This window comes from Balaenoptera musculus, chromosome 1 (genome assembly GCF_009873245.2).
Source record: "Balaenoptera musculus isolate JJ_BM4_2016_0621 chromosome 1, mBalMus1.pri.v3, whole genome shotgun sequence".
Classification (NCBI taxonomy): domain Eukaryota; kingdom Metazoa; phylum Chordata; class Mammalia; order Artiodactyla; family Balaenopteridae; genus Balaenoptera; species Balaenoptera musculus.
Window position 1 is genome coordinate 37,087,670 of NC_045785.1, and position 27,639 is coordinate 37,115,308.

General features: G+C 41.6%; 2 protein-coding genes across 5 annotated transcripts in view; one reads left to right on the forward strand and one right to left on the reverse strand.

Moving 5' to 3' along the window:
• Positions 1-1,664: 1,664 nt before the first annotated feature.
• UROD (uroporphyrinogen decarboxylase) lies at positions 1,665-5,479 on the forward strand. Of its 4 annotated transcripts, none has more exons than XM_036836822.1 (10): positions 1,665-1,819; positions 2,484-2,596; positions 2,717-2,796; positions 2,873-2,935; positions 3,156-3,353; positions 3,457-3,618; positions 4,346-4,483; positions 4,642-4,742; positions 4,824-4,890; positions 5,244-5,479. In XM_036836822.1, the coding sequence occupies exons 1-10, from the start codon at positions 1,800-1,802 to the stop codon at positions 5,403-5,405; spliced, it is 1,104 nt and encodes a 367-aa protein (XP_036692717.1). In that variant the 5' UTR covers positions 1,665-1,799; the 3' UTR covers positions 5,406-5,479. The 4 variants fall into 4 exon arrangements, with proteins under 4 accessions (XP_036692717.1, XP_036692709.1, XP_036692726.1 ...); XM_036836814.1 differs by having other exon boundaries at positions 1,724-1,819; positions 3,101-3,353; positions 5,244-5,478; XM_036836831.1 differs by lacking the exon at positions 3,457-3,618 and having other exon boundaries at positions 1,724-1,819; positions 3,101-3,353; positions 5,244-5,478.
• Positions 5,480-6,337: 858 nt separating this feature from the next.
• ZSWIM5 (zinc finger SWIM-type containing 5) overlaps positions 6,338-27,639 on the reverse strand; it is a 255,235-nt gene continuing 233,933 nt past the window's right edge. The window contains exons 12-14 of the mRNA XM_036833321.1: positions 10,527-10,690; positions 9,946-10,027; positions 6,338-9,209 (exon numbers count right to left, since the gene is read on the reverse strand). Of these exons, the coding sequence (XP_036689216.1) occupies positions 8,347-9,209; positions 9,946-10,027; positions 10,527-10,690 (1,109 nt within the window). The 3' untranslated portion in view covers positions 6,338-8,346. The remainder of the gene's footprint in view (positions 9,210-9,945; positions 10,028-10,526; positions 10,691-27,639) is intronic.

Genomic DNA, 27,639 nt, shown 5'->3' on the forward strand with positions numbered 1-27,639 from the left:
GGTCCTGCCCCGTTTCTTTTAAAAGTTTACTGAGATATAACTCACACCATATAATTCACCCATTTAAAGTGTACTACTCACTGGTTTTTGATATATTACATTAATTTAAAAAAACAGTGGAAAATATATATAACAAAATTTGCAATCTTAACCGTTTTTTAAATGTATAATTATCTATTTCCAATACTTTTTCATCACCCCAAACAAGAAACTCTGTACCCTTTAAGCAATGACTCCTCATTGCCCCCATTCCCCAGTCCCTGGTAAACTCTAATCTACTTTCTGCCTCTATGAATTTGCCTATTATAGATATTTCATATAAGTGGAACCATACAATATTTGTCCTTTTGTGTGTTTTATTTAACTTAGCATGTTACAACAATGTTGTAGCATGTTTCAGAATAATTTATTTTTATGGTTGAGTAATATTCCATTGTGTGTGTATATATATATATATATATATATATATATATATATATATATATATACACACTCACTACATTTTGTTTATCTGTTCGTTGATGGACACCTGGGTGGAAAGTTTGTTTTGATATAGTTTTCAATTAATTGAAGTTATCAAGAAAAAAATAAATGATCCCATGTAATTATGACAGTTTGTGATTTTTTTCTCCTTAATAAGTTGGGAACACAGTGCCTTTCTTCCCTTCTCTCCAAGCTATTTGTATGCTTTCACACTACTACAAGATAAAGTGAACAAATGCACTTAACAAAGGCTTGCATGACCTGGACTCTGTAGACAGCTCCAGCCTCTTTATTTATTTATTTATTTATTTTTGGCTGTGTTGGGTCTTCGCCTCTGTGCGAGGGCTCTCTCTAGTTGCGGCAAGCGGGGGCCACTCTTCATCGCGGTGCGCGGGCCTCTCACTATCGCGGCCTCTCTTGTTGCGGAGCACAGGCTCCAGACGCGCAGGCTCAGTAGTTGTGGCTCACGGGCCTAGCTGCTCCACGGCATGTGGGATCCTCCCAGACCAGGGCTCGAACCTGTGTTCCCTGCACTGGCAGGCAGACTCTCAACCACCGCGCCACCAGGGAAGCCCCCAGCTCCAGCCTCTTTAATTCCACCAGCTTGATCTTGTTTCCCATTAAGCCATTTGCTTTTTTTCGTCTTCTCTTTACACATGCCATTCCCTCTGCTTGGAATACCCCACTGCTTTCCCCAGTTAAATGGAGCCCTTGCTACTGCTTCTAGCTCTTTCCCTTTAAAACATTTACTATTGTGATTGCTGATTTCTGTTTCCGCATCAGTCTGTAGCTCCTTAAAGGAAGGAAATGTCTTGTTCTCCACTGTAATCTCAGCACCTATTGTAGTGCCCGCCTCTTTCTAGGTAATATAAATATTTAATTATTTCAGTTCCCTGTACAACTTGGTTCTATAATTCACCATATGCCTGGTTGGGCCAGGCATAAAATTGTTAAAATCGTTAAGAGTGGGAGTGAAAGTGAGACCTGGGCCGAGTCTTCCGGGATTCCCAGGCCGTCAGAGGAGAGCAAACTCCTCACGCCACGTGAAGTGTAGTTACAGCGAAGTTCTTTTGTGGGGGGAGGGGTAGGAGGTGTTTGTTGTTGCGTCGCTACAGAGGACTTTACGGTGAAGAGACCTAAGGGGTCCTACGGGCAGCAGCCGGGGCAGCCCGGGAGCCTTTGCTGGAGTCTGATCATGTGACTTTCAACATGGCGACAGCCTTGGCTCATTCCAGGAAGGGGCGGAGCCTGGGCAGGGGGCAGGCTCAGAATTAGGCTACAGTGGGGGCTGTGCTCGCGTTTACAGACAACTTACCATGGAGGCGAACGAGTGTGGGTGAGTTCTCTGTGCCACCACGCAGTGTGGCCATACGGGCTTCTGAACTGAGTCTTTCAGCTCAGGAATCTGTCCCTATACCCCTCTTCCCCAACCCCGGAGAACCCAAGTCTCTGGAATCCCAAATCCTCCAACCATGGATTCCTGAGATGTTCATCCCAGGGACCGCCTAGCTGGACTAAGTACCCCAGACCTTTATTTAGGAGATGCCCTCTGGACTTTCTAATCCTCAACTAAGATCCCTTTTTCGGACCGTCATCTCTGATCTCCCCCATGACCATCCCCCAGCCTGGAGATCTTCCAGCCCTAAAACCAGCCCACTAGTACCCTTGTTCCTGAGATTTTTTGGTCCAAAGACCCCCCAAACTCTCCTAACTGGACTTTCGTTCCCTCCCACCCCCCTACTCTCCCAGTCCCTCCAGTGGCTTTGAGCCTGGGGAAGCTGCGACTATGTGTAGGGTAGAGGCCCCGGCACCGGCCCTTCTAGTCCTGTACACCACCTGATAGGCAGAGGGGAGGCGGAATCGGCGGGGAGCCACAGCTTGGTAGCTGGTCTGGAGAAGGCAGATAGCTGTGCTGGACTGTATCTGCCTTTAGAACCCGAGCCCTGCCCAACCCCCAGCCTAGTTTACTGACACCTACCCTACCCGCTCCTGATCTCCAGACCTCAGGGTTTCCCGGAGCTGAAGAATGACACCTTCCTGCGAGCAGCCTGGGGAGAAGAAACAGACTACACTCCTGTTTGGTGCATGCGGCAGGCAGGCCGCTACTTACCAGGTCAGGGTCAGGGCCTCGGAGTCTAGGTAAAACTCTGGAGGGTGAAAAGTTTTTGAGGGGCAGAGGAGGGCTCTGGAGGTTCCTCAAGTCTGAGCCCTGCTTTCCCTTTTTTGTCTGCAGAGTTTAGGGAAACTCGGGCTGCCCAGGACTTTTTCAGCACCTGTCGCTCCCCAGAGACCTGCTGTGAACTTACTCTGCAGGTGAGGGGTCCACAAAAGAGGGAGAGATTTATGCTCTCAGCTCGCCACCTAGCAATCTGTCTTCTGTTCCCTATAGCCACTGCATCGCTTCCCTCTGGATGCTGCCATCATCTTCTCCGACATCCTTGTTGTACCCCAGGTACCTGCTCAAATCTGATTCTTGAATGGGTAACAAAGGGAAAAGACAGTCAAGGCTCAAGATAAGCACTTATCCTTATGGGACAGAGGGAAAAACAGGCTGGAAGAGATGGAGTTTGGCTGAGTTTTATTCTCCTTTTCCTCCTTCCTGGCATGGGTTGAACAGATCTCCTCCTCCTGGAGTTACAGGTTGGGAACCCGGACGTTTTCTCCCACACCAGGCACTGGGCATGGAGGTGACCATGGTGCCTGGCAAAGGGCCCAGCTTCCCAGAGCCATTAAGAGAAGAGCGGGATTTACAGCGCCTCCGGGATCCAACAACAGTGGCCTCTGAGCTGAGTTATGTGTTCCAGGCCATCACCCTCACTCGACAACGTCTGGCTGGGCGTGTGCCACTGATTGGCTTTGCTGGTGCCCCGGTAATATGGAACAGGGCAGGGACTTGGGCTTGGAGAAATTACTTTGGCAGATCTGGGTGCAGACAAGGGAAGGAAGTGTCTATCTGGCTTCTGCCTTTTGCAGTGGACTCTCATGACATACATGGTTGAGGGTGGTGGCTCAAGCACCATGGCTCAGGCCAAACGCTGGCTTTACCAGAGACCGCAGGCCAGTCACCAGCTGCTTCGCATCCTCACTGATGCTCTCGTCCCATATCTGGTGGGACAAGTGGCTGCTGGTGCCCAGGTAAGTCCTGAGGGAGAGACAAACAGGCTGGGATTTCGTCTTTATTTATTTATTTATTTTTGGCTGCGTTGGGTCTTCGTTGCTGTGCGCGGGCTTTCTCTAGTTGTGGCGAGCGGGGGCTACTCTTTGTTGCGGTGCCTGGGCTTCTCTTTGTGGTGGCTTCTCTTGTTGCAGAGCACAGGCTCTAGGTGCGTGGGCTTCAGTAGCTGTGGCACGCGGCCTCAGTAGTTGCAGCTTGTGGGCTCTAGAGCGCAGGCTCAGTAGTTGTGGTGCATGGGCTTAGTTGCTTTGCGGCATGTGGGATCTTCCTGGACCAGGGCTCGAACCCGTGTCTCCCGCATTGGCAGGCGGATTCTTAACCACTGCACCACCAGGGAAGCCCTGGGGTTTAGTCTTTAAGGACCAGAAACAATACAGTTCTTTATACCTGTGAGGGTAGGTGTCTCAATACCAGGCACAAAAGAAGCTTGGCATGAAATGATCTGGCTGGAGCAGCTAAGCCCAGACACTGGCAGGGGGGCTTAATGCTCTGTGTATTCAAAGACCAAACCTAGCACTGGGATCTGGAGAAGGCAAAACTTTTTGACTGGAACTGGGCTTATAGGCTTAGGCAGTCTCAGGGGTTGAAGTCACTTGGGGAAAACTGAAGGAAGACTGAGGCACATTCTGTATGTGGGGCCCGAGATACTTCCTCTTTATGTGTTATGCATTTGTTTTCTAACTGTAGGCATTGCAGCTCTTTGAGTCCCACGCAGGGCATCTTGGCCCACAACTCTTCAGTAAGTTTGCACTGCCCTACATCCGTGATGTGGCCAAGCGAGTGAAAGCTGGGCTGCAGGAGTCAGGCCTGGCACCGGTGCCCATGGTAAGGATGGGGATCAGATGAGTGAAGGTGGGCTCGTGGAACTATCAGGTTAAGTCCTGCATGGACCGAAGTGACCACTGGAGGGCAGAAGCACAGCTGAGCTATACTAGGAGGCATAGCAAAGCCCTCGGCAGCCTGAGATTTGCCCTTTCCCCCAGATCATCTTTGCTAAGGACGGACATTTTGCCCTGGAGGAGCTGGCCCAGGCTGGCTACGAGGTGGTTGGGCTTGACTGGACAGTGGCCCCAGAGAAAGCCCGGTGAGTGATGGAAGGTGAGGTGGAGGGGATGCAACTGCCATATGTGCAGTCACCAGAACAGGGCACTGACTCTACTTCCAGGGACCGCGTGGGAAAGACAGTGACCCTGCAGGGCAACCTGGACCCCTGTGCCTTATACGCATCTGAGGTAACAACCAGGTCCCTGTGCATGTCTGTGGTTGTTTCTGTGCACTCCCATGGTTCTGGATATGGTTGTGTTTATTACTATGTGTGTGCTTCTATTATCTGTTTATCCCTCCCTTCTACTCCATTCATACCACGTGAACTCTAGGAAGGCAGGAGTTTCTTTTCATTGATTTTGTTCATTTGTGTTTTCTTAGTGCCTGGCCCATACTAGGCATTTGATTGATAGTTTTTTGAATGACTGTATGAGTAACACTGAGTAGAAGCATGCCTACATGTATGTGTGCCACTATTATGTATAGGGAGGACAGAGGTGTGCTGGCCCCCCTGTAGCCAGTGCCCTGTTGGTCCCCCCAGGAGGAGATTGGGCAGTTGGTGCAGCAGATGCTGAATGACTTTGGGCCGCAGCGCTACATTGCCAACCTGGGCCATGGACTTTACCCTGACATGGACCCAGAACACGTGGGAGCCTTTGTGGATGCCGTGCACAAACACTCACGCCTGCTTCGACAGAATTGAGCATAATCCTTTTCTCTGAAGTACCACTAACACAGATGATTGTTTCCAGGAGAATAAAAGTTCCAGAGTTGGAGTCTTGCGTGTGGTTTTGTTTGTGAAAGATCTGTGCCCTTATCCTCAGTTCCTTCTGAGCCTCTTCCTTCCCTGGGCCTCTTTCTGCATCCTCTCCCACAAGTCATGGGAGCTCGGGTATCAGTGAATATGTATGTAGGACTTAATGTCAGGACCTTTACCACCATCTTGCTCTCAGATCTCCAAGCCCCAGAGCTACATGGGGCTATGCAGATCTTCCTAGGAGCTGGAGCTGTGACATTTGCAGGGAAATGGGGTCCCTATAGCATATGAGGCCAAATTGACAGGGCTTTGTGTCTGGGGAGGGAAGGGTGTATAGATCAGAGTGGGACACAGAAATGGCTAGAATACTTCAGAAAGGCCTGTTGAGGAAGATGGAGTCTAGGTGAGCAGGGAGAAGCTGAGAGGCCTTCAGCTTTGACACCAAAACTTGGGAAGACATAAAGACTCGGTTAAGTTGATTAGGATTAGAGCCTTAGACTTGCATCACTGAGGCAAGAAGGCTTCTGAAGCCAGTAGGCCCCATGGCACTCAGGGTTGCTCTGCATTCTTTTCTGCGCATACCCTCTAATTTTCTCAGTATCCTGCTGTTTCTGCTCTTCACGGTGGTACCTACTTCCTGGGATCAGGCTCTGACGGGCCTGTGAGCTCTGGAGAGCGGTGTGGTGCAGTTGGAAATTTTTCATTTGTCATTCCACATCTTAGACCATTAGGAACCCACTGTGCTATATAGCCTAACCAGCTCCCTGTCCCAGCCAGGGTGATGGAGAAGAGAGAGAAGGGCCCCATTTATTGAAAGAACACAATTTCTGATTTTAGAAAAATGATCTTTTCTGTGATCCATGATTTATTCATAGAAAAGCACTGTGAGTTCACACACTTGCTAAAAAACGGCAATTGTGATACAGAAATGGGAGTGGCGTCGTCTTTTTTTTTTTTTTAAACCAACCTATTGGGCTGAGAGGTTGTTGGGCCCGTAGCTGGACGGTGAGACTTTGGTAGTCACAAACAGCAAATGCAACTTACTGGTTAGTGTGGAGAAAAAAAAAAAGTGACACAAACAGTTTGTCAAAGACAGGAAAGTAAAGCAGACAAAGAGGTCCTTAGTTCACACTCTAACTATACCACCCCTTCCCTGTCACACCCCACCCCCTACTCGGGAACTAAAACATGAAACAGTAACCACCAAGACACTGGCATCTAAATGACACTTCTGAATGCCTGTGCTACCTCCTATTACAATTCCAGGCTGAGCAGAGGGGTCAGGAGGGTAGCAGGAACACGATACACTGTGGAGGTCAGCCAGGGCTAAGACAGGGGTTGCCCACTAGAGCTAGAAACTAGTCAGAAAGGAAAAGGCCAAATGCATTCCAGCCACAGCCTCCAAACCAATGACCAATGGGACTGTGACAGAAGCAGGCAGAAGAAGCTTGAGGTAGAAAGGCAGGGGAAGAAAGCAAGTACAGGGTAAGAAGAGAAATGTGGCGCTGAAGGAGCCACTCAGGGCAGAGGGAGACTAGTGCTTAGAAGCTTGTTTGGTGAGACAATGGTGAATAAAGGAGGCACAGAGATGTGGAACATGTTTAGCTGGTGAGAGAATAAGAGAAATGGGGATGAGAGATCTGGCAAAAAGAGAAGGGACACATTCATGCAGATCCTCAAACATGAATTCACAGACAAAGCTACATGTGGAAATATACACAGTTACACACAGACATGGACATGTTTATACACATGCACTTACGTGTGCCCAGATACACGAACACTACACATGCATCGACAAACATCAACACACACACACACACACACAGATATGTATTTTTATATGTTCACAAATGTGTATACCCTCACACAGAAACCCACCATCCAGTACACAGACATGTCTTCACACAGACACAGACCTGACACAGATACACATAAATATACATGTGCACATACAGGCATGCACAGATATATCTATGCGCACAGATGCATGTACGTAGCCATTCAGATCCACACACACACAAGTATAATGAGAGATGAAACCAGATGCTCTCTAACACAAAGGTGACCAGAGTAGATGAACATTATGAGCCCAGTGGCCTCCCAGACCTTCACCTTCTCCCCGCCCTTGTTTCTCAGGAGCTCGGCAGGCCCCCAGAGAGAGAGGCTGTGTGAGGCAGGAGCAAGAGCTTCTGTGTCCTCATGGCTTCGTGAGGTGAAAGTCTAAGTCAAGACGGGGCCCTGCCCCTCACCCACCACCGGGCTGTCAATGCCTATCTGCAGGCCGGGGTTTCTGCATAGACTAGACTTGGGGTTTACTCTAATGGCCATTTTTCTCTCTGCCACCCCCACTCTTCCACTGCCAATAGCATATACTCTGCAAGGGAAACCTGAGAAATGGTTGTGAATCTCCTCAGAAAACAAGCCTATCTTCCCACCCACAGCTACCCATCAAATTAGAACCAGAATTATAAATAGTTACAATTTTACAATGTAATTGGCAACACATATACTATAGTATTTACAGTACCATAAATGCTTCTGTTTCTCTGGTTAAGCAATCCCTGAGACGGAACAGTGTTCTGTGTTTGCCAAGGAGAGAGGGCCAACGCCCAGGACACGCAGGATAGCGGGGCGTGAGGTGGCATGTGTGGGGTTTCTGATTGGTCTGCAGGGCCCAGCTCCTCCAGGAACAGTGGGCTGTTGCGAGAACCTTGACAAGGCATGTTGGCTAGAGTTGGACTCTCCCCATGCTTAGCCCTGTGGTCCTCTGGCTTCAGCCACAGGTGCTCAGAGTCCTCTCAGGGTGGACAAATGTTTGTGTCCTTGGCCTGACCGGATGGTACCTGGGAGCGCAGGATGCCCCAGCAGCGAGCCATCTGCTCTCTCAGCCAAAGCGCTCTCGCACCAGCAGCATCAGCTTCTTCTTGCCTTTGTAGATTTGTTTGAGGTTGTCGATGAACTGGGCAAACTGCAGGTGGCCATCCTGCGGCAGCAGGAAGGTCTCCCGGGCCTTGCTCAGAAACTCAATGAACTCTCCGTAGTGGCGAGGGCTGATGTGTGTCAGGCGCGAGTGTGTGGTGTTGATATAGGCATTGATGGTGGCATCCAGCAGCTGGCGCAGGGGAGCTTTGTCGGTGGACATAAGCTTTCCCGAGCTGCGGCGGCCTGGGATGCCAGCCAGGCCAGGTGCAGTGACCGTGCAGCGCCGTAGGATGTCTGAAAGCACTGTGGCACAGTGCACGCTCTTCACCACCAGGGGAATCAGGGCCGCCAGCTCATTCTTGCCCAGGGAGTGGCTGAGGGCACACGCCCAGAGCACATCGTTGATGGCCGGGTGGGTGTCCTGGTTGTAGGCCAGGTTGAGATGGCTCATGGCCAGTGAGGCCAGCTTGAAGGCACGTAGCGGGTAGCCACGGAGCTCCATGTAGCGGGCGATGGTGAACAGCTGTGAGTGAGTCATGCCGCCGGCAGCAGCATCGATGGCAATCTGGTAGGCTGCTTCAAAGGCGATGTGGTCCTTCTCACAAAGTGTAAGGGCCGATAGGGCGCAGCTCTGTGGATCCTTCATAGCGCACTGCAGGGCCAGCGTGCGAGCACAGCTAGCCAGCTCCTCCCGCTGTGGATAGTCAAGACTGAGGCGCAGGATAGTGGTGTGGGATACGGCTGTGGCAGCCACAATGCTGGTAGCCTCGGTGGGGGTGAAGAGTGTGTACCAGCTCTGCAGGATGCTCACCAGGGCCTGCACACCTGTCAGGGAGAGCCTGAGCTCAGCTGTGGCCATCCGGGTCCTGATCCAGGTCTGCCCAGACTACCATTTGGGGTCAGAACTTGGCCTGCAGAGACGAGTTCTCCCTCCTTCTCAGCAGCCTTGAGATGATCTGAGGCAACCAGGGCAAGGGGACCATCCCAGATGCCCAGACCCTGTTTGGGGTCTCTTCCCATCCCTTCCTTCCCCAGGTGAGAGTGTTGAAGGTTTCTGCAGGTGCTCTAAGCCCCTCACAAGGATGGAGCAACAGAGCCTGTGGCTTGCCTGCCCCAAGGCAGGAGTCGCAGATCTGCCTGGGGGTTCTAGCTGAAGTGGGGCCTCTCAGGGTAGAGTCTTGTGCTGGGGCTTTGGGCTCTAGATGGGGTCCCGAGCCTCCAAATTGTTTGGGGTTTCTCAGAATCATGGACAGGGACTGGGACCAAACCACTGGGCCAACTACCTCCCAAGGCTGCACTTGAGTACTTGTGGCTGAAAATTCACTCTCTCAGAATGTCTCTGATCAGAGGGTCAAAGTGCTGCTGACATCAGGGTATGGTCCAAGCAGTGAGGGCAGAGTTTGGTCAGGCTGAACAGAGGCCATCTTCTCCTACCAGCAGCCTCATCCTTTCCTAGCCATCAGTAATAGGAATATGAGCGCTCTAAAGATTCGTCGTCCTGTCCCATGAGTAGGGCCTAGGAATCCTTTCCCCTGGGGGTACAGGGAGCTGGGATACTTACCCACTTCTGTAGCACATGTCACCAACCACCGCACCATCTCCCGGCGCCTCCAGTTAAGGGTTGATAAGGTCATCCTCATCACCTGGGCAAAAAAGCAGCCTTCCCAGTTGGCTAAGCATAACTGCTATAGCCTCCCCCTCCCCACTCCCCCTTGCCATTCATTTATGCAACAAGTATTTATTGGTGCCTTAAACAGCCATCTCTCCCCTGATAACTACAGATGGGTTTGTTTAATTTCTGCCCCATTCCTGCTACCAATCAGATAGAACACTCCTCTGATAACCTGTAATGAATAAAGCCCTTATTACCACACCTTGCTTGACTTGGAGGAAGGGGGGTGGGGTAAGGAGAAGAAGGGGACCCTGTGGAGCCTAAGGCTACGCTGCTTAACTGGCCTGAACTTCAAAACAGAGGCCAATGTTGAGTCCTTACCTTGTGTCTAGCCTAGAAGCTGTGTCCTGGGGACAGAGAAAGAACCAGTCCTGGCCCATGCCCACTCCAGTCCCCGTGGGATCTTATCTTCTACCAGTTGTCACTAGGCCAGAAGTCTAAAGTGGGGATGGCCCGCTTGTCCTCCATACCTGTAACCCCAGCTCCAGGGCCACGTTGAGCAGGGTGCTGTCTGTACTACTGTCCGTGGGTGTAGCAATCTTGAATGCATCTTGGGCCAGTTTGAAGATGAGGGAGGAAGAATGGATGTGCTTCTGTATTGCTTCCAGGATTGTGCGGAGCCTCAGAGTGTCTCCTACAGGTGCCGAGAGAAGGGGCAGGGACAAGGTCTTCTTTAAAGCTTCCCTGAACAGTCAGCTGATCACAACAGGTACTGGTTGAACTGGCGGCTATCAATGCACTGAGTGCTTCTGAAGGCCACCATCTCTTCTGGGTGGTCAAGCTCTGTCTCCACTGAACCCACTGGAGGCTCCTTCCTTCCCCAGGCACCCACATGAATTCACCTCTCTCCACCTTTTCATCTGCCTCTACCCCTCACCCTCTTTTCCCTCAGGATCTTTAGGTCCCAGAAGTCATCTTCTCGAACACCTGAATTTTGAGAGCTACTTATACAGGAGAAGGAAGCCACATTATTGCCAAAAAAGTATGCCAGTCCCATAGTTTGTTCCTCAGTACAGCTCCCTGGAGCAAAAAGGAGCTGGGCCACCACTTCCTATCCAGTAGGCAAGTATGAGTGCACAGAGTCAAGGAATACATTGCAGGAATGCCCTGTGTACCATATGACGTGAAGGTCACTGTATAATGGCAGTAGGGTATATGAAAGATTGGTGTATCTTCTGAGGGGGTAAAATGTGAAGTAAAGATAGAACAAAAAGTAGGTCTTACGTTTTACCAAGAGGTGCAGTGGTAAGAGTATACAAACTTTGGAGTAAAATACATTGGGAAGTGAACCTAGTTCAGCCATTTACCAGATCAGTTACTTCATGGAAGTAATGGAAACAATAACCTTTTAAGGTTGTTGGGGGAATTATAAAAAATTTGTGTATAGTTAATATTCTATGATTCTACTTTTATATAAAAAAGATAAGTAGCAGTCTGTGTGTGTACAGCACGTGTGTGCACACATATATGAACAGGAAATATCTGGGAATATTTATTATAACACTGTCTTAGTAGTAGTAGTTATCTTTGGGTGTCAGGATTGAGAGACTACCTTTTTTTCTTCTATCATCTTTAAAAACAATTAAAACATTTAATAGACTTTGTGTTTTTTTTGGCCACACTGCGTGGCTCGTGGGATCTTAGTCCCCTGACCAGGGATTGAACCCGGGCCCTTGTCAGTGAGAGCACGGAGTCCTAACCACTGGACCACCAGGGAATTCCCCACAAGTTTGGTCTCTACATCTGTGAGTCTGTTTCTTTTCTGTTATATTCACTAGTTTGTTGTATTTTTTTAGATTTCACATAAAAGTGCTATCATACAATATTTGTCTTTCTCTGTCTGACTTAATTTACTTAGCAGAACACCCTCCAAGTCCATCCATGTTGTTGCAAATGGCAAAATTTTGTTCTTTTTTATGGCTGAGCAGTATTCCATTGTGTATCTATGTATACCATCTCTTCCTTTTTTTTTAAACATCTTTATTGGAGTATAATTGCTTTACATTGTTGTGTTAGTTTCAGCTGTATAACAAAGTGAATCAGCTATACATATACATATATCCCCATATCCCCTCCCTCTTGCGTCTCCCTCCCACCCTCCCTATCCCACCCCTCTAGGTGGTGTACCATCTCTTCTTTATCCATTCATCTGTTGATGGACACTTAGGGTGCTTCCATTTCTTGGCTATTGTAAATGATGCTGCTATGAACACTGGGGTACATGTATCTTTTTGAATTAGTGTTTTAATATTTTTTGGATATATACCCAGGAGTGGAATTGCTGGGTCATATCGTATTTCTATTTTTAGTTTTCTGAGAACCCTCCATATCATTTTCCACAGTGGCTGCACCAATTTACATTTCCAGCAACAGTGTACAAGGGTTCCCTTTTTTCCACATCCTCACCGACCTTTGTTATTTGTGTTCTTTTTTTTTTTTAAATTAATTAATTTATTTATTTTTGGCTGTGTTGGGTCTTCGTTTCTGTGCGAGGGCTTTCTCCAGTTGCGGCGAGTGGGGGCCACTCTTCATCGTGGTGCGTGGGCCTCTCACTGTCGTGGCCTCTCCCATTGCAGAGCACAGGCTCCAGACGCGCAGGCTCAGTAGTTGTGGCTCACGGGCCCAGCCGCTCTGCAGCATGTGGGATCTTCCCGGACCAGGGCTTGAACCCGTGTCACCTTCATTGGCAGGCAGATTCTCAACCACTGCGCCACCAGGGAAGCCCTATTTGTGTTCTTTTTGAGGACAGCCATTCTTACAAGTGTGAGGTGATTATCTCATTGTGGTTTTAATTTGCATTTCTCTGATGATTAATGATATTGAGCATCTTTTTATGTGCCTGTTGAGCATTCCAAATAGACATTTGGAAAAATGTCTATTCAGGTCTTCTGCCCATCTTTTAATCAGGTTGTTTTTTTTTTTTGATGTTAGGTTTTATGAGCTGTTTATATATTTTGGATTTAACCCCTTATTGGTCATATTATTTGCAAATATTTTCTCCCATTCAGTAGGTTGTCTTTTCATTTTGTTGATGGTTTCTTTTGCTGTGCAAAAAGCGTTAAGTTTAATTAGGTCCCATTTGTTTATTTTTGCTTTTATTTCCTTTCCTTTAGGATACAGATCCAAAAAAACATTGCTACAATTTATGTCAGAGTGTTTTCTTCAAGGAGTTTTATGGTTTCTGGTCTTACATTTAGGTCTTTGATTCATTTTGAGTTTATTTTTGTATATAGGGTTAGAGAATGTTCTAATTTCATTCTTTTACATGTAGCTCTCCAGTTTTCCCAGTACCATTTATTGAAGGGTAGCTCATTTCTTTTTATTGGTAAATAATATCCCATTGTATGGATCTACCTCCGTTTGTTTATCCATTCACCTACTGCAGGGCATCTTGGTTGCTTCCAGTTTTTGGCAATTACAAATAAAGCTGCTATAAACATTTGTGTGCTGGTTTTTGTGTGGACATAAGTTTCCAACTCATTTGGGTAAATACTTAGGAACATGATTGCTGGATCATACGGTTAGACTATGTGCAGCTTTGTAAAAATACTGCCAAACTGTCTTCCAAAGTGGCTGGACCTTTTGCATTCCCACCAGGAATGAATGAGTGTCCCTGCTGCTCCACATCCCCACTAGTGTTTGGTGTTGTCAGTGTTTTGGATTTTAGCCATTCTAATAGGTATGTAGTGGTATCTAGCTTTTGTTTTAATTTGCATTCCCCAAATGACATATCATGCTGAATATCTTTTTATATGCTTGTTTGCCATCTATATATCTTGTTTGGTAAGGCATCAGTTCAGGTCTTCAGTGCATTTTAAAATTCAGTTGTTTGTTTTCCTTATTGTTTAGTTTTAAGAGTTATTTGTATATTTTGGATATAAGTCCTTTATCAGATATTGTTTTACAAATATTTTCTCCCAGTCTGTGGCTTGTCTTTTCAGTGTTTTTCACATAAGTTTTAAACTTTAATGACGTCCTACTTATCAATGTTTTCTTTCATGGATTGTAATTTTGGTGTTGTATCTAAAAATTTATTGCTGGGAATTCCCTGGCGGTCCAGTGGTTAGGACTCCACGCTTCCACTGCAGGGGGCCCAGGTTCGATCCCTGGTCCTGGAACTAAGATCCCACAAGCTGCACGGCGTGGCCAAAAAAAAAATTATTGCCAAACCCAAGGTCACCTAGATTTTCTCCTGTGTTATCTTCTAGAAGTTTTATAATTTTGTGCTTTACCTTTATGTCTGATACATTTTGAATTAATTTTTGTGAAAGGTGTAAGGTCAGTGTCTATATTCATTTTTTAAAATGTGGATGTACAGTTCTTCCAGTACCATTTGTTGAAAAGACTGTCCTTTTCTCCTCTGTCAAAGATCAGTTGACTATATTTGTGTGGGTCTATTTCTGAGCTCTATATTCTGTTCCATTGAACTATTTGTCTATTCTTTTGCCAATACCACACTATTTGATTACTGTAGCTTTATATTGTCTTGAAGTCAGATGGTGTTAGTTCTCCAACTTTGTTCTTCAATATTGTATTGGCTATTCTAGGTTTTTTGCTTTCCCATATAAAGAGAGTTTGTCGATATCCACAAAATAAAATGCTAGGATTTTGGTTGAGACTGTACTACTGAATTTATAGATCAAGTTAGGAAGCACTGACATAATAACAGTATTGAGTCTTCCTATTTATGGACATGGAATATCTATTCATTTAGATCTTCTTTGATTTCTTTCCTCAAAGTTTTATCATTTTCCTCATATAGATCTTGTACATATTCTGTTAGATTTTTCTTAGTACTTTTTTGAGGGGTCCTAATGTAAATGGTATTGTGGTTTTTAACTTAAAATTCCAACTGTTCATTGCTGGTATATAGGAAAGCAATTGACTTTTGTATATTACCCTTGTATCCTGCAACCTTACCATAATCAGTCATTAGTTCCAGTTTGTTCTTGATTCTTTGGGATTTAACATAGACAATCAAGTCATCTGCAAACAAAGACAGTTTTATTTCTTCCTTTCCAACCTATATACCTTTTCGTTCCTTTCTTGTCTTTAGCATTAGCTAGGACTTCCCGTATAATGTTGAATGAGAGTGGTGAGAGGTGACATTCTTGTCCTATTTCTGATCTTCAGGGGAAAGCATCTATGTTCTCTCCATTAAATATGATGGTAGCTGGAGGTTCTTTTTAGATGTTCTTTATAAAGTTGAATCAGTTCTCCTCTATTCCTAATTTGCTGAGAGGTTTTTTTTTTTTTTAAATCATGAATAGGTGCTGGCCTTTGTTAATGTTTTTTTCCTGTGTCTATTAGTATAATCTATGATCTTTCTTCTTTAGCCTGTGGATGTGATGGATTACATTAATTGATTTTCAAGTGCTGAATCAGCCTTGCATTCCTGGAATAAATCCCACTTGGTCATGGTGTATAATTCTTTTCACACTTTGTTGGATTCAGTTTGCTAATATTTTGTTGAGGATTTTTTGCATTTATGTCCATGAGTGATATTAGTCTGTAGTTCTCCTTTTTTGTACTGTCTTTATCTGGTTTTGGTATTAGGTAATGCTGGCCTCGTAGGATGAGTTAGGAAGTGTTCTCTCTGCTTCTATTTTCTGGAAGAGACTGCAGAGAGTTGGTATCATTTTTTTCAAGTATTTGATAGAACTCACCAGTGAAATCATCTGGGCCAAGTGCTTTCTGTTTGGAAGATTACCGATTCAATTTCTTTAACAGATATAGGCCAAGATTTATTTATTTATTATTTATTTCTCCATGTGTGAGTTTTGGTAGATTGTGTTTTTCAAGGAATTGGTCTGTTTTATCATCTAAGATATCAAATTTTAGAGAATATGGTTTTTCATAATATTCCTTCATTATCCTTTTAACATCCATGGATCAATAATGATGGCCCCTCTTTTCATTTAAGATATTAGTAATTTATGTCGTCTTTTTTTATTTGTTTGTTTTTGTTTTTTGGCTAGCCTGGCTAGAGGTTTATCAGTTTTATTGATCTTTAGAAAGAACCAGCTTTTGCTTTCTTTGATTTTCTCATGTTTTCCTATTTTCAGTTTCATTGATTTCTGCTCTAATTTTTATTATCTTTTTTTTTTTTTTGTGTGCCAGCTTTGCTCTTCTTTCTCTAGTTTTCTAAGGTGGAAGCTTATTTTATTTTATTCCCTCTCACCTTTATTGAGACATAATTGACATATAATATTGTGTTAGTTTAAGGTGTATAATGTGACTTGATATATTTATTGCAAATGATTACCACGATAAGGTTAGTTAACATATTCATCACCTCACAGTTACCTTTTTCTTTTTTTTTCATTGAGGCCAGAACATTTAAGATCTACTCTTTTAGCAAATTTCAAGTATACAATACAGTTAACTATAGTCACCATGTTAACTATAGTCACCATATTAGATCCCAGGAACTTATTCATATAACTGGATGTTTGTATCCTTTGACCAACATCACCCCATTTCTCCCACCCCCTACCCCCTGTCAACCACCAATCTACTGTTTCTATAGTTCAGCTTTTTTTAGATTCTCACATATGTGAGATCATACATTTGTCTTTCTCTGACTTATTTCACTTAGCATAATGCCCTCAAAGTTGCAAATGACTGGATTTCCTTTTTATGTTTGAATAATATTCCATTGTGTGTGTATGTGTGTATGTACATGTCTGTATATATACTACTTTTTCTTTATCCATTCATCTGTCAACAGACACATTGTTTCCAAATCTTGGCTATTGTGAATAATGCTGCAATGCAATTAACATGGGAGTGCAGATATCTCTTTGAGATAGTGATTTCATTTCCTTTGGATATATGCCCAGATGTGGGATTGCTGGACCATACATGGTATTTCTATTTTTTAATTTTTTGAGAAACCTCTATACTGTTTTCCAGAGTGGCTATACCAATTTACATTCCCACCAACAGTACACTCCACATCTCTTATCTTTTTGATAATAGCCATTCTAACAGGTGTGAGGTAATAGATTATTGGTTGCAAATATTCCTTTTCTAACGTTTGCATTTAACGCTATAAAATTTCCCTCCAAGCACTGCTTTCACTGCATCCTACATTTCTGATTAGTTGTATTTTAACTTTCATTTAGTTCAAAATATTTAAAAATTTCTCAAGATGTCATCTTTGATCCATGTGTTACTTAGAAGTGTGTTGTTTAAACTCCATATTTTGGGGGATTTTTTTCAGTTATCCTTGTGTTCTTAATTTCTAGTTTAATTCCACTGTGACCTGAGAGTATACTTTGTATGATTTCTGTTCTTCTAAATTTACTGAGGTGTATGTTATGGTCCAGAATGTGGTCTATCTTGGTGAATGTTACATGTGAGCTTGAAAAGAATGTGTATTCTACTGTTGTTTGAGGAAGTATTTTACCAATGTTAATTAGATCCAGTTAATTGATGGTGCTGTTCAGTTCAAGTATACCTTACTGATTTTCTGCCTGCCTGATCTATCAATTACTGATAGAGGTATTGTGAATTCTCAGTGGATTTTTCCATTTCTCCTTGCAGTTCTATCAGGTTTTTGCCTCACATATTTTGATGCTTTGTTGTTAAATGCATATAGATTAAGGATTATTATGATTTCTTGGAGAACTGACCCCTTTATCACTATGTAATGCCCCTCTTTTTAAAAATTAATTAATTAATCAATTAATTTTTGGCTGCGTTGGGTCTTTGTTGCTGTGCATGGGCTGTCTCTAGTTGCGGTGAGTGGGGGCTACACTTCATTGCGGTGTGTGGGCTTCTCATTGCGGTGGCTTCTCTCGTTGTGGAGCATGGGTTCTAGGCTCGCAGACTCTAGAGTTCAGGCTCAGTAGTTGTGGCACACAGGCTTAGCTGCTCCGCGGCATGTGAGATCTTGCCGGACCAGGGCTCGAACCCATGTCCCCTGCATTGGCAGGTGGATCCTTAACCACTGCGCCACCAGGGAAGCCCTGTAATGCCCCTCTTTATCCCTAATAATTTCCCATGTACTGAAGTCTGCTTTGTTTGATTAACATAGGCATTCCAGCTTTCTCTTGATTTGTGTTAACATGGTATACCTTTCTCCATACTTTACTTAGTTGTTGTTGAAGGAATCTGACTGTGGTTAAGAAACAGTTTTTAAGATGAAAATAACAAACTGGCTCAACTAGTATGCATGCCTTCCTGAGAGAATATCTTTTCCAGACTCTTCCTGCCTTCAGTGCAGCTGGTTTGATAGTGAGTCTCCAAGGTATGGAAAGTGGGGGCCAGAGTGCTGACAACACCTCATATGTGTGGTTTATTTGTTTAAGCCCTGGCCTCTGTTTTTAGTTCAAAATGTATGGAAAGGTAAAGCATACAAACTCAGTCACAGAAGAGTTAAATATCTGCCTAAAGGTACAGGATATAAATGAAGCCCAGTGCTGTTCAGTGTGTGTTTGTACTTAGGGTGTATTTGCTTGTTTTAACACTGCCTATCTATTAATTGTGGTAAAAAAACCAAAAAATATATATATATAATAAAACTTGCTATTTTAACTGTTTTAAAGTGTACAATTGAGTGGTGTTAATCATATTCACCATTGTGAAATACCATTCATTGTGTAAATACCAGCACCATCTATTTCCAAATAGATATACAATTTATAAATATTTTCTCCCATCCTTTAAGTTGTCTTTTCACTTTCTTGATAATGTCCTTTGATGAACAAAAGTTTTTAATTTTGATGAGGTCCAATTTACTCTTTTCTTTTGCTGCTCATGCTTTTGGTATCATAATCTAAGACTCTACTGCCATATCCAAGGTCATGAAGATTTACTCCTATGTTTTCTCTTATGAAATTTATGGCTTTAGCTCTTATATTTAGGTCATCGATCCCTTCCCTTTACTTTCACTCTATCTGTGTCTTTATATTTAAACTGGGTTTCTTGTAGACAACATATAGTTGGGTCTTTTTTTTTTTTTTTTTAAATCCACTGTCAGTCTGTCTGTTTTTTTTTCCTGCCCGGCCGAGCCATGTGGCTTGCAGGATCTTAGTTCCCCAACCAGGGATCAAACCTGTCCCCCTGCAGTGGAAGCATGGAGTCCTAACCACCGGACCACCAGGGAATTAACTTTTTCTTTTCCAGTCTGTCTTTTTTTTTTTTTAATCTCAAAATTTCCTTTTATTTTTTTTCCCATAAACAAGAAGGCAAAAAATTCTACTGTAAATTCTTGGGGGAGGAAGCAATCATTCTCTCTTGGGATAAAAAATTTATTAAAATTATGCTGACATGGAAAATTGAGTAATTGCTAGCAAGTGGCATTGGTGATAAATACTTCATAAGTATCCCTACAGATAGCCATGTAAATGCAGTAGGTCAACCATTGTTTCTATTATAGACTAGTGTTTGTTGATTAGTCACTAGGTATATGTCATTAAAATATGCTGAGAGGGATTGTTACCACAAAGAAACTTACAATAAATCAAGAAAATAGAAATAATTTTTACTATGTAAGTTCTCCAGTCTGTCTTTTAATTGGTGTATTTAGACCATTTAAAAGACATTTAAAATGATTATTGATATATTTGGATTAATATCTACCATATTTGTAACCGTTTTTTATTCACTGCACTTGTTTCTTTCTTTTAAAAAAAACCAACAAACTTTCCTCTTTTCTGCCTTCTCTGTTTTAAACTGAGCATTTTACATAATTCAATTTTGTCTTCTCACGATTCTGTTTCTTCAAAAAATTACTTTAGTGTTTGCCCTAGAGTGGCAGTATACATTTACAACTAATATAAGTCCATTTTCAAATAACTATACCACTTCATAAGGTACCTTATAATAGTATTCCCAATTCTTCCCTCTGTCTATAACATCATTGCTTTCATTTATCTTTAAGCTATAGTAACCCAATACATTGCTATTATTATTTTGAACAGGCAGTTATCTATTAGTTCAATTAAGAATTTTTTAGAAAACCCAAAGGATTTATTTTACCTTTATTTATTCCTTCTCTAACACTCTTCCTTTCTTCACAAAGATTTGAGTTTCAGCTCTATATCATTTTTCTTCCCTGTGAAGGATTTCTTGCAATTTATTGTCTACAGCCTTTGTCTGAGACAGTCTTTATTTCTCCTTTACTTTTGAAGGCTAATTTATTTGGATACTGAATTCTAGGTTGCTGGTTTTTTCTTGCAACATTTTAAATATTTCACTTCACTCCCTCTTGCTTGCATGGTTTATAAAGTGAAGTTGATGTAATTCTTTTTTTTAAAAATTAATTAATTAATTAATTTTTGGCTGTGTTGGGTCTTCGTTTCTGTGCGAGGGCTTTCTCTAGTTGCGGCAAGCGGGGCCCACACTTCATTGCGGTGCGCGGGCCTCTCACTGTCGCGGCCTCTCTTGTTGTGGAGCACAGGCTCCAGACGCGCAGGCTCAGCAGTTGTGGCTCACGGGCCCAGTTGCTCTGCGACATGTGGGATCTTCCCAGACCAGGGCTCGAACCCGTGTCCCCTGCATTGGCAGGCAGATTCTCAACCACTGCGTGACCAGGGAAGCCCAAGTTGATGTAATTCTTATCCTTGTTTCTCTATAGGTAAGGTTGTCTTGTTCTCTGTCTTCTTTCGAGATTTTCTCCTGGTTTTTGATTTTCTGCAGTTTGAATAGGACATGGCTAGGAGAAAATTTTTTGGTATTCATCCTACTTGGTGTTCTCTGAGCTTCCTGGATCTGTGTTCTGGTTTCTGTCACTAATTTTGGAAAATTCTCAGCCATTATTACTTCAAATATTTCCTCTGCTCTTTTCTTTCTTCTCCTTCGGGTATTGCAGAATATACTGCATATGTTATTGGGTTGGTCAAAAAGTTCATTCAGGTTTTTTCCATAACATCTTATTTGGCCAACCCAAAATATATCTTTTGTAATTGTCTTACAGTTCTCAGATATTCTGTTCTGGGTTCCCCCACCCCCATTCTTTTTTAATTTTTGCATTTCAATTTGAGATGTTTCTTTTTACATTTATAATTTAAAATTTTGGAAATATTCACATGGTTCAATGTTGAAAAGATACAAAAGGTAAATAATGAAAAATTCTTTCTTCCCCTTACCTCTGACTCACATTCATCCAGTTTTAACCCAGTACACAACCAATAGTTTTTGTTTTACCTTCCAGGATATTCTATGCATAACAAGGAAATACTTTATTTCCTCTCCTTTAAAAAAATCCACAAATGGTAGCATAGTATATACAGATTTACATGTCATTTTTTCCCTACGTATCAGTATATCTTGGATATTATTCCACATCAGTACATAAAGAGATTCTTGTTCTTTTAAATGGCTGCATAGTATCCCATTTATGTACTTATAGGTCCACAACTGCTTATTCAAAACCCCTGGGTTTGGAATGCATTTGGAATTCATTATTTTTTAAGTTATATACAGATAATTTGTGCATATATTATATATAATACAGGAGGTCTGAGGCAGCATCCCATAATTAAACACATTCCTATTTGTGCAGTGAAAGTATGAATATTCACACTAGGTAGGATAAATAGCAAAATTAGTATTGTAGTTTTTTGATACAGTAACAAACTGATGAATGAAATAGTGTGATACAGACCATGAATACTTGGTACTCTTTTATTTCTAAGGAAAACATTCAATAAAACCTCAAACCAAGCTAAGTATCTGTACATACACATACAATAAATACTTCTTCCATTTGGTTTCTTGAGGATCTTGGACAAAAGGCTTCATCTGCACTGCTATTATTGTCACAAAAGATTAGAGTTGGATATTTAATGATGGGTCAGGATAGAGATTCTTTAATGATGAAGCAACTACAATAGATGGCCTTAAAAAAGGTGTACTTCTAGGATAATGTGTCTCATTAACATAGATTTTTATATAAGCAGTCTCTTCCAATTAAGTAAGCAGCAATAATCCCTTTTTCACTGATAAATGCATGTTATTCAAGGCCAATTAACTGCTCATACATTTCCCCCATACTGTCTATGGAGATTATTTTTCATCTGTGTTACACCTCATCATTGTCATCATTACTAGCTTCATGCTTATTTGGGTTAACACTATTTTAGCAATTTTTCTATCTTGCAAGGAATGAACAACAGGTATATAACTTATAATATTCAGTATTTTTTTGATGTCAGCTTGTTCTAACTCAGTGCTTCTACAACCTTAGTTGGCATAAATGTCATCTGAAGAATTGTTTAAAGCATAAGATTCTTGGGCTATACCCACAGAGATTTTGATTCAGTAGGTCTAGAGTTAGTTGGGTCTGGGAATTTGCATTTCTAACAAGCTTCCAAGTCATGTTTGTTTTTTTGTTTTTGTTTTTGGCTGCATTGGGTCTTTGTTGCTGCACACGGGCTTTCTCTAGTTGCAGCGAGCGGGGGCTACTCTTTGTTGCTGTGTGCAGGCTTCTCCTTGCAGTGGCTTCTCTTGTTGCGGAGTGTGGGTTCTAGGTGCATGGGTTTCAGTAGTTGCAGCACACAGGCTCAGTAGTTGTGGCATGTGGGCCCTAGAACGCACGGGCTTCAGTAGTTGCAGTGCGTGGGCTTAGTTGCTCTGCAGCATGTGGTTATCTTCCCGGACCAGGGATTGAACCCGTGTCCTCTGCACTGGCAGGTGGATTCCTAAACATTGCGCCACAAGGGAAGCCCCTCCAAGTCATGTTTTATTTATTTATTTATTTATTTATTTAGGCTGTGTCGGGTCTTCATTGCCGTGCACAGGCTTTCTCTAGTTGCGGCGAGTGGGGGCTACTCTTCGTTGCAGTGCATGGGCTTCTCATTGTAGGGGCTTCTCTAAGTATCAGCAACTGTGTAAATGGCATAATTAAGGTATACCTGAACAGGCTTCTACAATAACTCTCTTAGAAAGACTTGGGAGTTACCTGCTGCAAGTATCTAGTATGAAAACAAATAAATATTTATATTTGCTCTTCCCTGGGAGTAAAATTTCTTGGTCACAAGAAGTTCATGAGGCATGTGTGTGGAACAGTGGTCCAGGAATGAGTATAGTTTTCTTCCATTCCAGCTTGTGTGCAATAAGCTCATGCCATTGGTACAGATTATTAAGCCAGGTAGAAATTATCTCTTCGATTACCCATGCTTTTTTGTTTACATACTAACAAATAAATTGTGAACAATTTTTTTTTTTTGGCTGCGTCACATGGCTTGTGTGATCTTAGTTCCCTGACCAGGGATTGAACCTGGGCCCATGGCAATGAAAGCACGGAGTCCTAACCACTGGACTGCCAGGGAATTCCCTGAACGACTTTGAACCATTGTGGATGTTGGCTTTTTCTAGCTTTACCTGTCTGCTGCATTGGCACATCCCAGAACTTTCAACCTGTGCTTAGAGTCCTTAAAACCTCTTGTTTGCTCATCAATCATTGTTAATTTTTTTTTTTTAAAGAAAACAGAACAGAACAAAGCTGTTTCATCCACTGTATATACATGTTTGAGACTAAGGTTTTCAATAAAAATTATCTTAACAAACTGTCAATATAATTTTCATCTTCTTCACGAAAAGAAGCTATTTCATCATAGTTGTCCGGATATTTTATACCGTGATGCTTCTGAAATTTCTGCAGCCAATCTCCTTTTTTTTTAAAAAAAAAAAAAAAATTTATTTATTTGGCTGCACTGGGTCTTAGCTGAGGCATGAGGGATGTTTGTTGCGGCATGCGGGATCTTTAGTTGCTGCATGTGGGATCTAGTTCCCTGACCAGGGATCGAACCTGGCCCCCCTGCATTGGGAATGCGGAGTCTTAGCCACTGGACAGCCAGGGAAGTCCCATGCAGCCAATCTTCTGATATTCTATACTCACCATAAAGGTTCAGTCTTCCATGGCATAATCTAGCTTGTTTCATGAACAACAAACCAGTCAGTGGCATATTCACATTGCTTCATTGTTGAATCCATTCAATCATGGTTGTGTCAATATCTTCATTTTTTGCCCTCTGAACAATTTCTGTTCTTCATTAGTTCTGGTCATTGTTGTCCCTGTAAAACTTCAACTCTTTGTCCTTCTATTATTTCAAGTCATATGTGGTGTTAATTCCCATACCTTATTCTTTAGTAAGATGTCTCATAGGCATACCTGATCAAACTTTGCACTAACTCTACTTTCTGTGCTATTGTTAATGACAGATGCTTCCTTTGCTTCTTATTCTTACCCACAGGAGTATCTTCAATTTTCTGGGCATTTTTTACAGGGCAATTAAACTCAAACTGACAAAATAACAACCATCTAAACGAAAAAGGCAAACAATATTAGTGAATAGCAGAGATGTCTGTGACTGGTAAGAGTGCTGAGAAGCAACTAATGCCTCATAACAGCTGAGGCCAGGTTTTGCTGTCAACTTAGAAAAAACTTTGGATTTTCAAAGTTTTTCAGGTTTGGGAATTCCATGTTAAGAGATTTTGGAGCTAAAGTAATATATTTAATCAGTCTCCTATTGATGGTTATTTAGAATGTTTCAAGTATTTTGCAGTTGCAAACAAGGTTGGAGTGAATAACTTTGTACAAATACCATTTCACATTTGTATAAATATATTTGTAAGATAAAATCCTGGAAGTGAAGTTGCTGGGTCAAAGGACATGTACATTGTAATTTTGATAGATATGCCAAATTGCCCTCCACAAAGTATTACCAATCTATACTCCCACTCTACACCTTTGCAAACACAATGTTTTATCAAAATGTTTTCTTTTATTTTGAAATAATTTCAAACTCAAAGAGAAGTTTCAAGAATACTACAAGCATCATAATTTTCTTCCCCCTGAACCATTTGAAAGTAAGTAACTGATTTGATACACAATCACTCCTGAACTCTGCAGTCTATTTCTGGCAAACAAGGACATCTTCTACATACCTGCCACATAACTATCAAAATCAGGAAATTTATATTGATGTATTACTACCACCAAAGGAGACATGACAAACTAAATGCAACACGTGATCTTGTATAAACACATATAGATTTTATACAAGATCATGTGTTACGTTTAGTTTGTCATGTCTCTTTAGTCTTTGACAATTTGGAAAAATTCCTGAGTCTTCCCTTGACATTCATAACCTTGACACCTTTGCAGATTAGACTGGTTATTTTGTAGAATGTCCTTCAATATGGGTATGCCTAACGTTTCCTCATGATTAGATGGAGGTTTGCATTTTTGGTGTAATATAAAAGAAGTGATACTGAATTCTTATTCCTTCCTGTTAGGTAATATATGATTGTGACTTGACCCATTACTGATGACATATCCATTGCCCCAAAGTTTCCTTGGGACCCTTGGTAATGCCTTCTTCCCTTCCATCCTAACCTGCCCCAGCTCCCATTCTCAGGAAACTGCTGATCATCTTTCTGTCACCATAGTGTGCATTTCTAGAATTTTACATAAATGGAATAATACAATAGGCACTGTTTTTTCTTTGGTCTGGCTTCTTTCACTCAGCATAATTATTTTGAGATTCATCCATGTTGTAGTATGTATCACTAGATTGTTCCTTTTCATTACTGAGTAGTATTCTACTGTATGGTTATATCACAGTTTTTATCCATTCACCTGTTGATGTGTTTTCTTCTAAAAGTTTTATAGTTTTAGCTTTTACATTTAGGTCCTTGATCCATCATGAGCTAATTTTTGTATATGTTTTACCACTTGTTGAAAGACCTTCATTTTCTTCAACTGAATTGGCTTTGCCCCTTTATTGAAATAGATTGGCCACATATATGTGGATCTGTTTTGGGACTCTATTTTCTTTCACTGATCTATTTGTGTATCTTTACACCAATAACCCTTTGCTGATTACTACAGCTTTAATAATAAGTCTTGAAATCAGGTGGTGTTAGTCGTCCCACTTTATTTTTCTTTCACAAAGTTGTTTCTGGCTACTCTAGGTCCTCTGAATTTCCATACGAATTTCAGAACCAGATTATCGATTTCTACTCAAAAAAGCCTGTTAGGATTTTGATTTGGATAGCACTGAATCTATATATCAAATTGTAGAGAATCAACATCTTAATAATACTGTCTTCCAATCCATGAGTGCAGTATGTCCCATTTATTTAGGTTTTCTTTAATTTCTCTTCTTTAATTTCTCTCAGCAATGTTTTATGATTTTCATTGTATATGATTTTCTTGTACATATTTTGCTAGGTTTATTCTCAAGTAGTTCATGTTTTCTTGATGTTATAGTGATAATTTTAAAAATTTCAGTTTCTGATTGTTTGTTGCTGGTATATTGAAATACCATTGATTTTTGTATATTGATCTTGTACCCTGAAACATTGCTAAATCTATTATTAGTTCTAATAGCTTTTTGTAGACTCCATAGGATTTTCTACATAGACAATCAATGTCATTAGAAAATAAAGACAGTTTTACTTCTTCCTTGTTAATCTGGATATCTTTTACTTCTTTTTAGTGTTTTATTGTACTGGCTAAAATCATCGGTATGATATTGAAATAGAAGAGGTGAAAGTAAACATCTTTGCCTTGTTTTTGATGTTAGGAAGAAAACATTCAATCTTTTACCATTAAGTATAAGGGTAGCTGTATCATAGATGCCCTTTATCATGTTGAAGAAGTTCCCTTCTATTCCTAGTTTGTTGAGGGTTTTAATTGTTTTTATTAGGAATAAATGTTGGATTTTATCAGGTTCTTTTTCCATATTACTGAGATGATCATATGGGTATTCTTTTTTACTCTATTAGTATGGTGCAATACAGTGATTGATTTTTGAATGTTAAACCAGCCTTGCATTCTTGGGGGTAAACCTTACTTATTACAATATATTATCCTTTTTTATACATTATTGGATTCAATCTGTTAAAATTTTTATTAAGAATTTTTGCACCTATGCTCATGAGAGATATTATTCTGAGTTTTCTTTTTTATAATAGTTTTTGTCTGATTTTGGTGTCAGGATAATACTGATTTTATAGACTGAGCTGGGAAATATTTCCTCCTCTTCAATTTTCTGCAAGAGTTTATACAGAATTGTTATGTTTTCCTTAAATGCTTGGTAGAATTTACCATTTAGTCCTGGATTTTCTTTCTTTTCTTTCAAAGGTTTTTAACTACCAATTCAATTTCTTTGAAATTCAATTCTATTTACTCTTTTCTTTTTACTGTGGTAAAATATGCATAATAAAATTTACCATTTTAACCATTTAAGGGTACAATTCAGTGACATTAAAGACATTCACATTGTTGTGCAACCATCACCACTATTTCCAGAACTTTCTCATCATCCCAAATTTGTAGAGAGATACTTTGAAACTATGTAAATATCCTGTTCCTCATCAAATGTTCAACCACTAGCTTAGCACCTATTGCTATTTCTTCACTGTGGCTATTCTAGGTAACTCATATAAGTGGACTTATACAATGTTTGTCTTTTTGTGTCTGGTTTATTTCACTTAGCATAACGTTTTCAAGGCTCATCCATGTTGTAGCATATATCAGAATTTCATTCCTTTTTATGGCTAAATAATATTCCGTTGTGTGCATATACTCCATTTTGTTTATCCATTCACCTGTTGATAGATACT

Excerpts from the sequence above, each read along its gene's own strand:
- UROD (XM_036836814.1), top strand. The coding sequence starts at position 2,510 with ATGACACCTTCCTGCGAGCAGCCTGGGGAGAAGAAACAGACTACACTC. Across the intron at positions 2,597-2,716 it reads GGCAGGCCGCTACTTACCAG|AGTTTAGGGAAACTCGGGCT; the intron begins GTCAGGGTCAGG and ends TTTTGTCTGCAG. Across the intron at positions 3,619-4,345 it reads AAGTGGCTGCTGGTGCCCAG|GCATTGCAGCTCTTTGAGTC; the intron begins GTAAGTCCTGAG and ends TTCTAACTGTAG.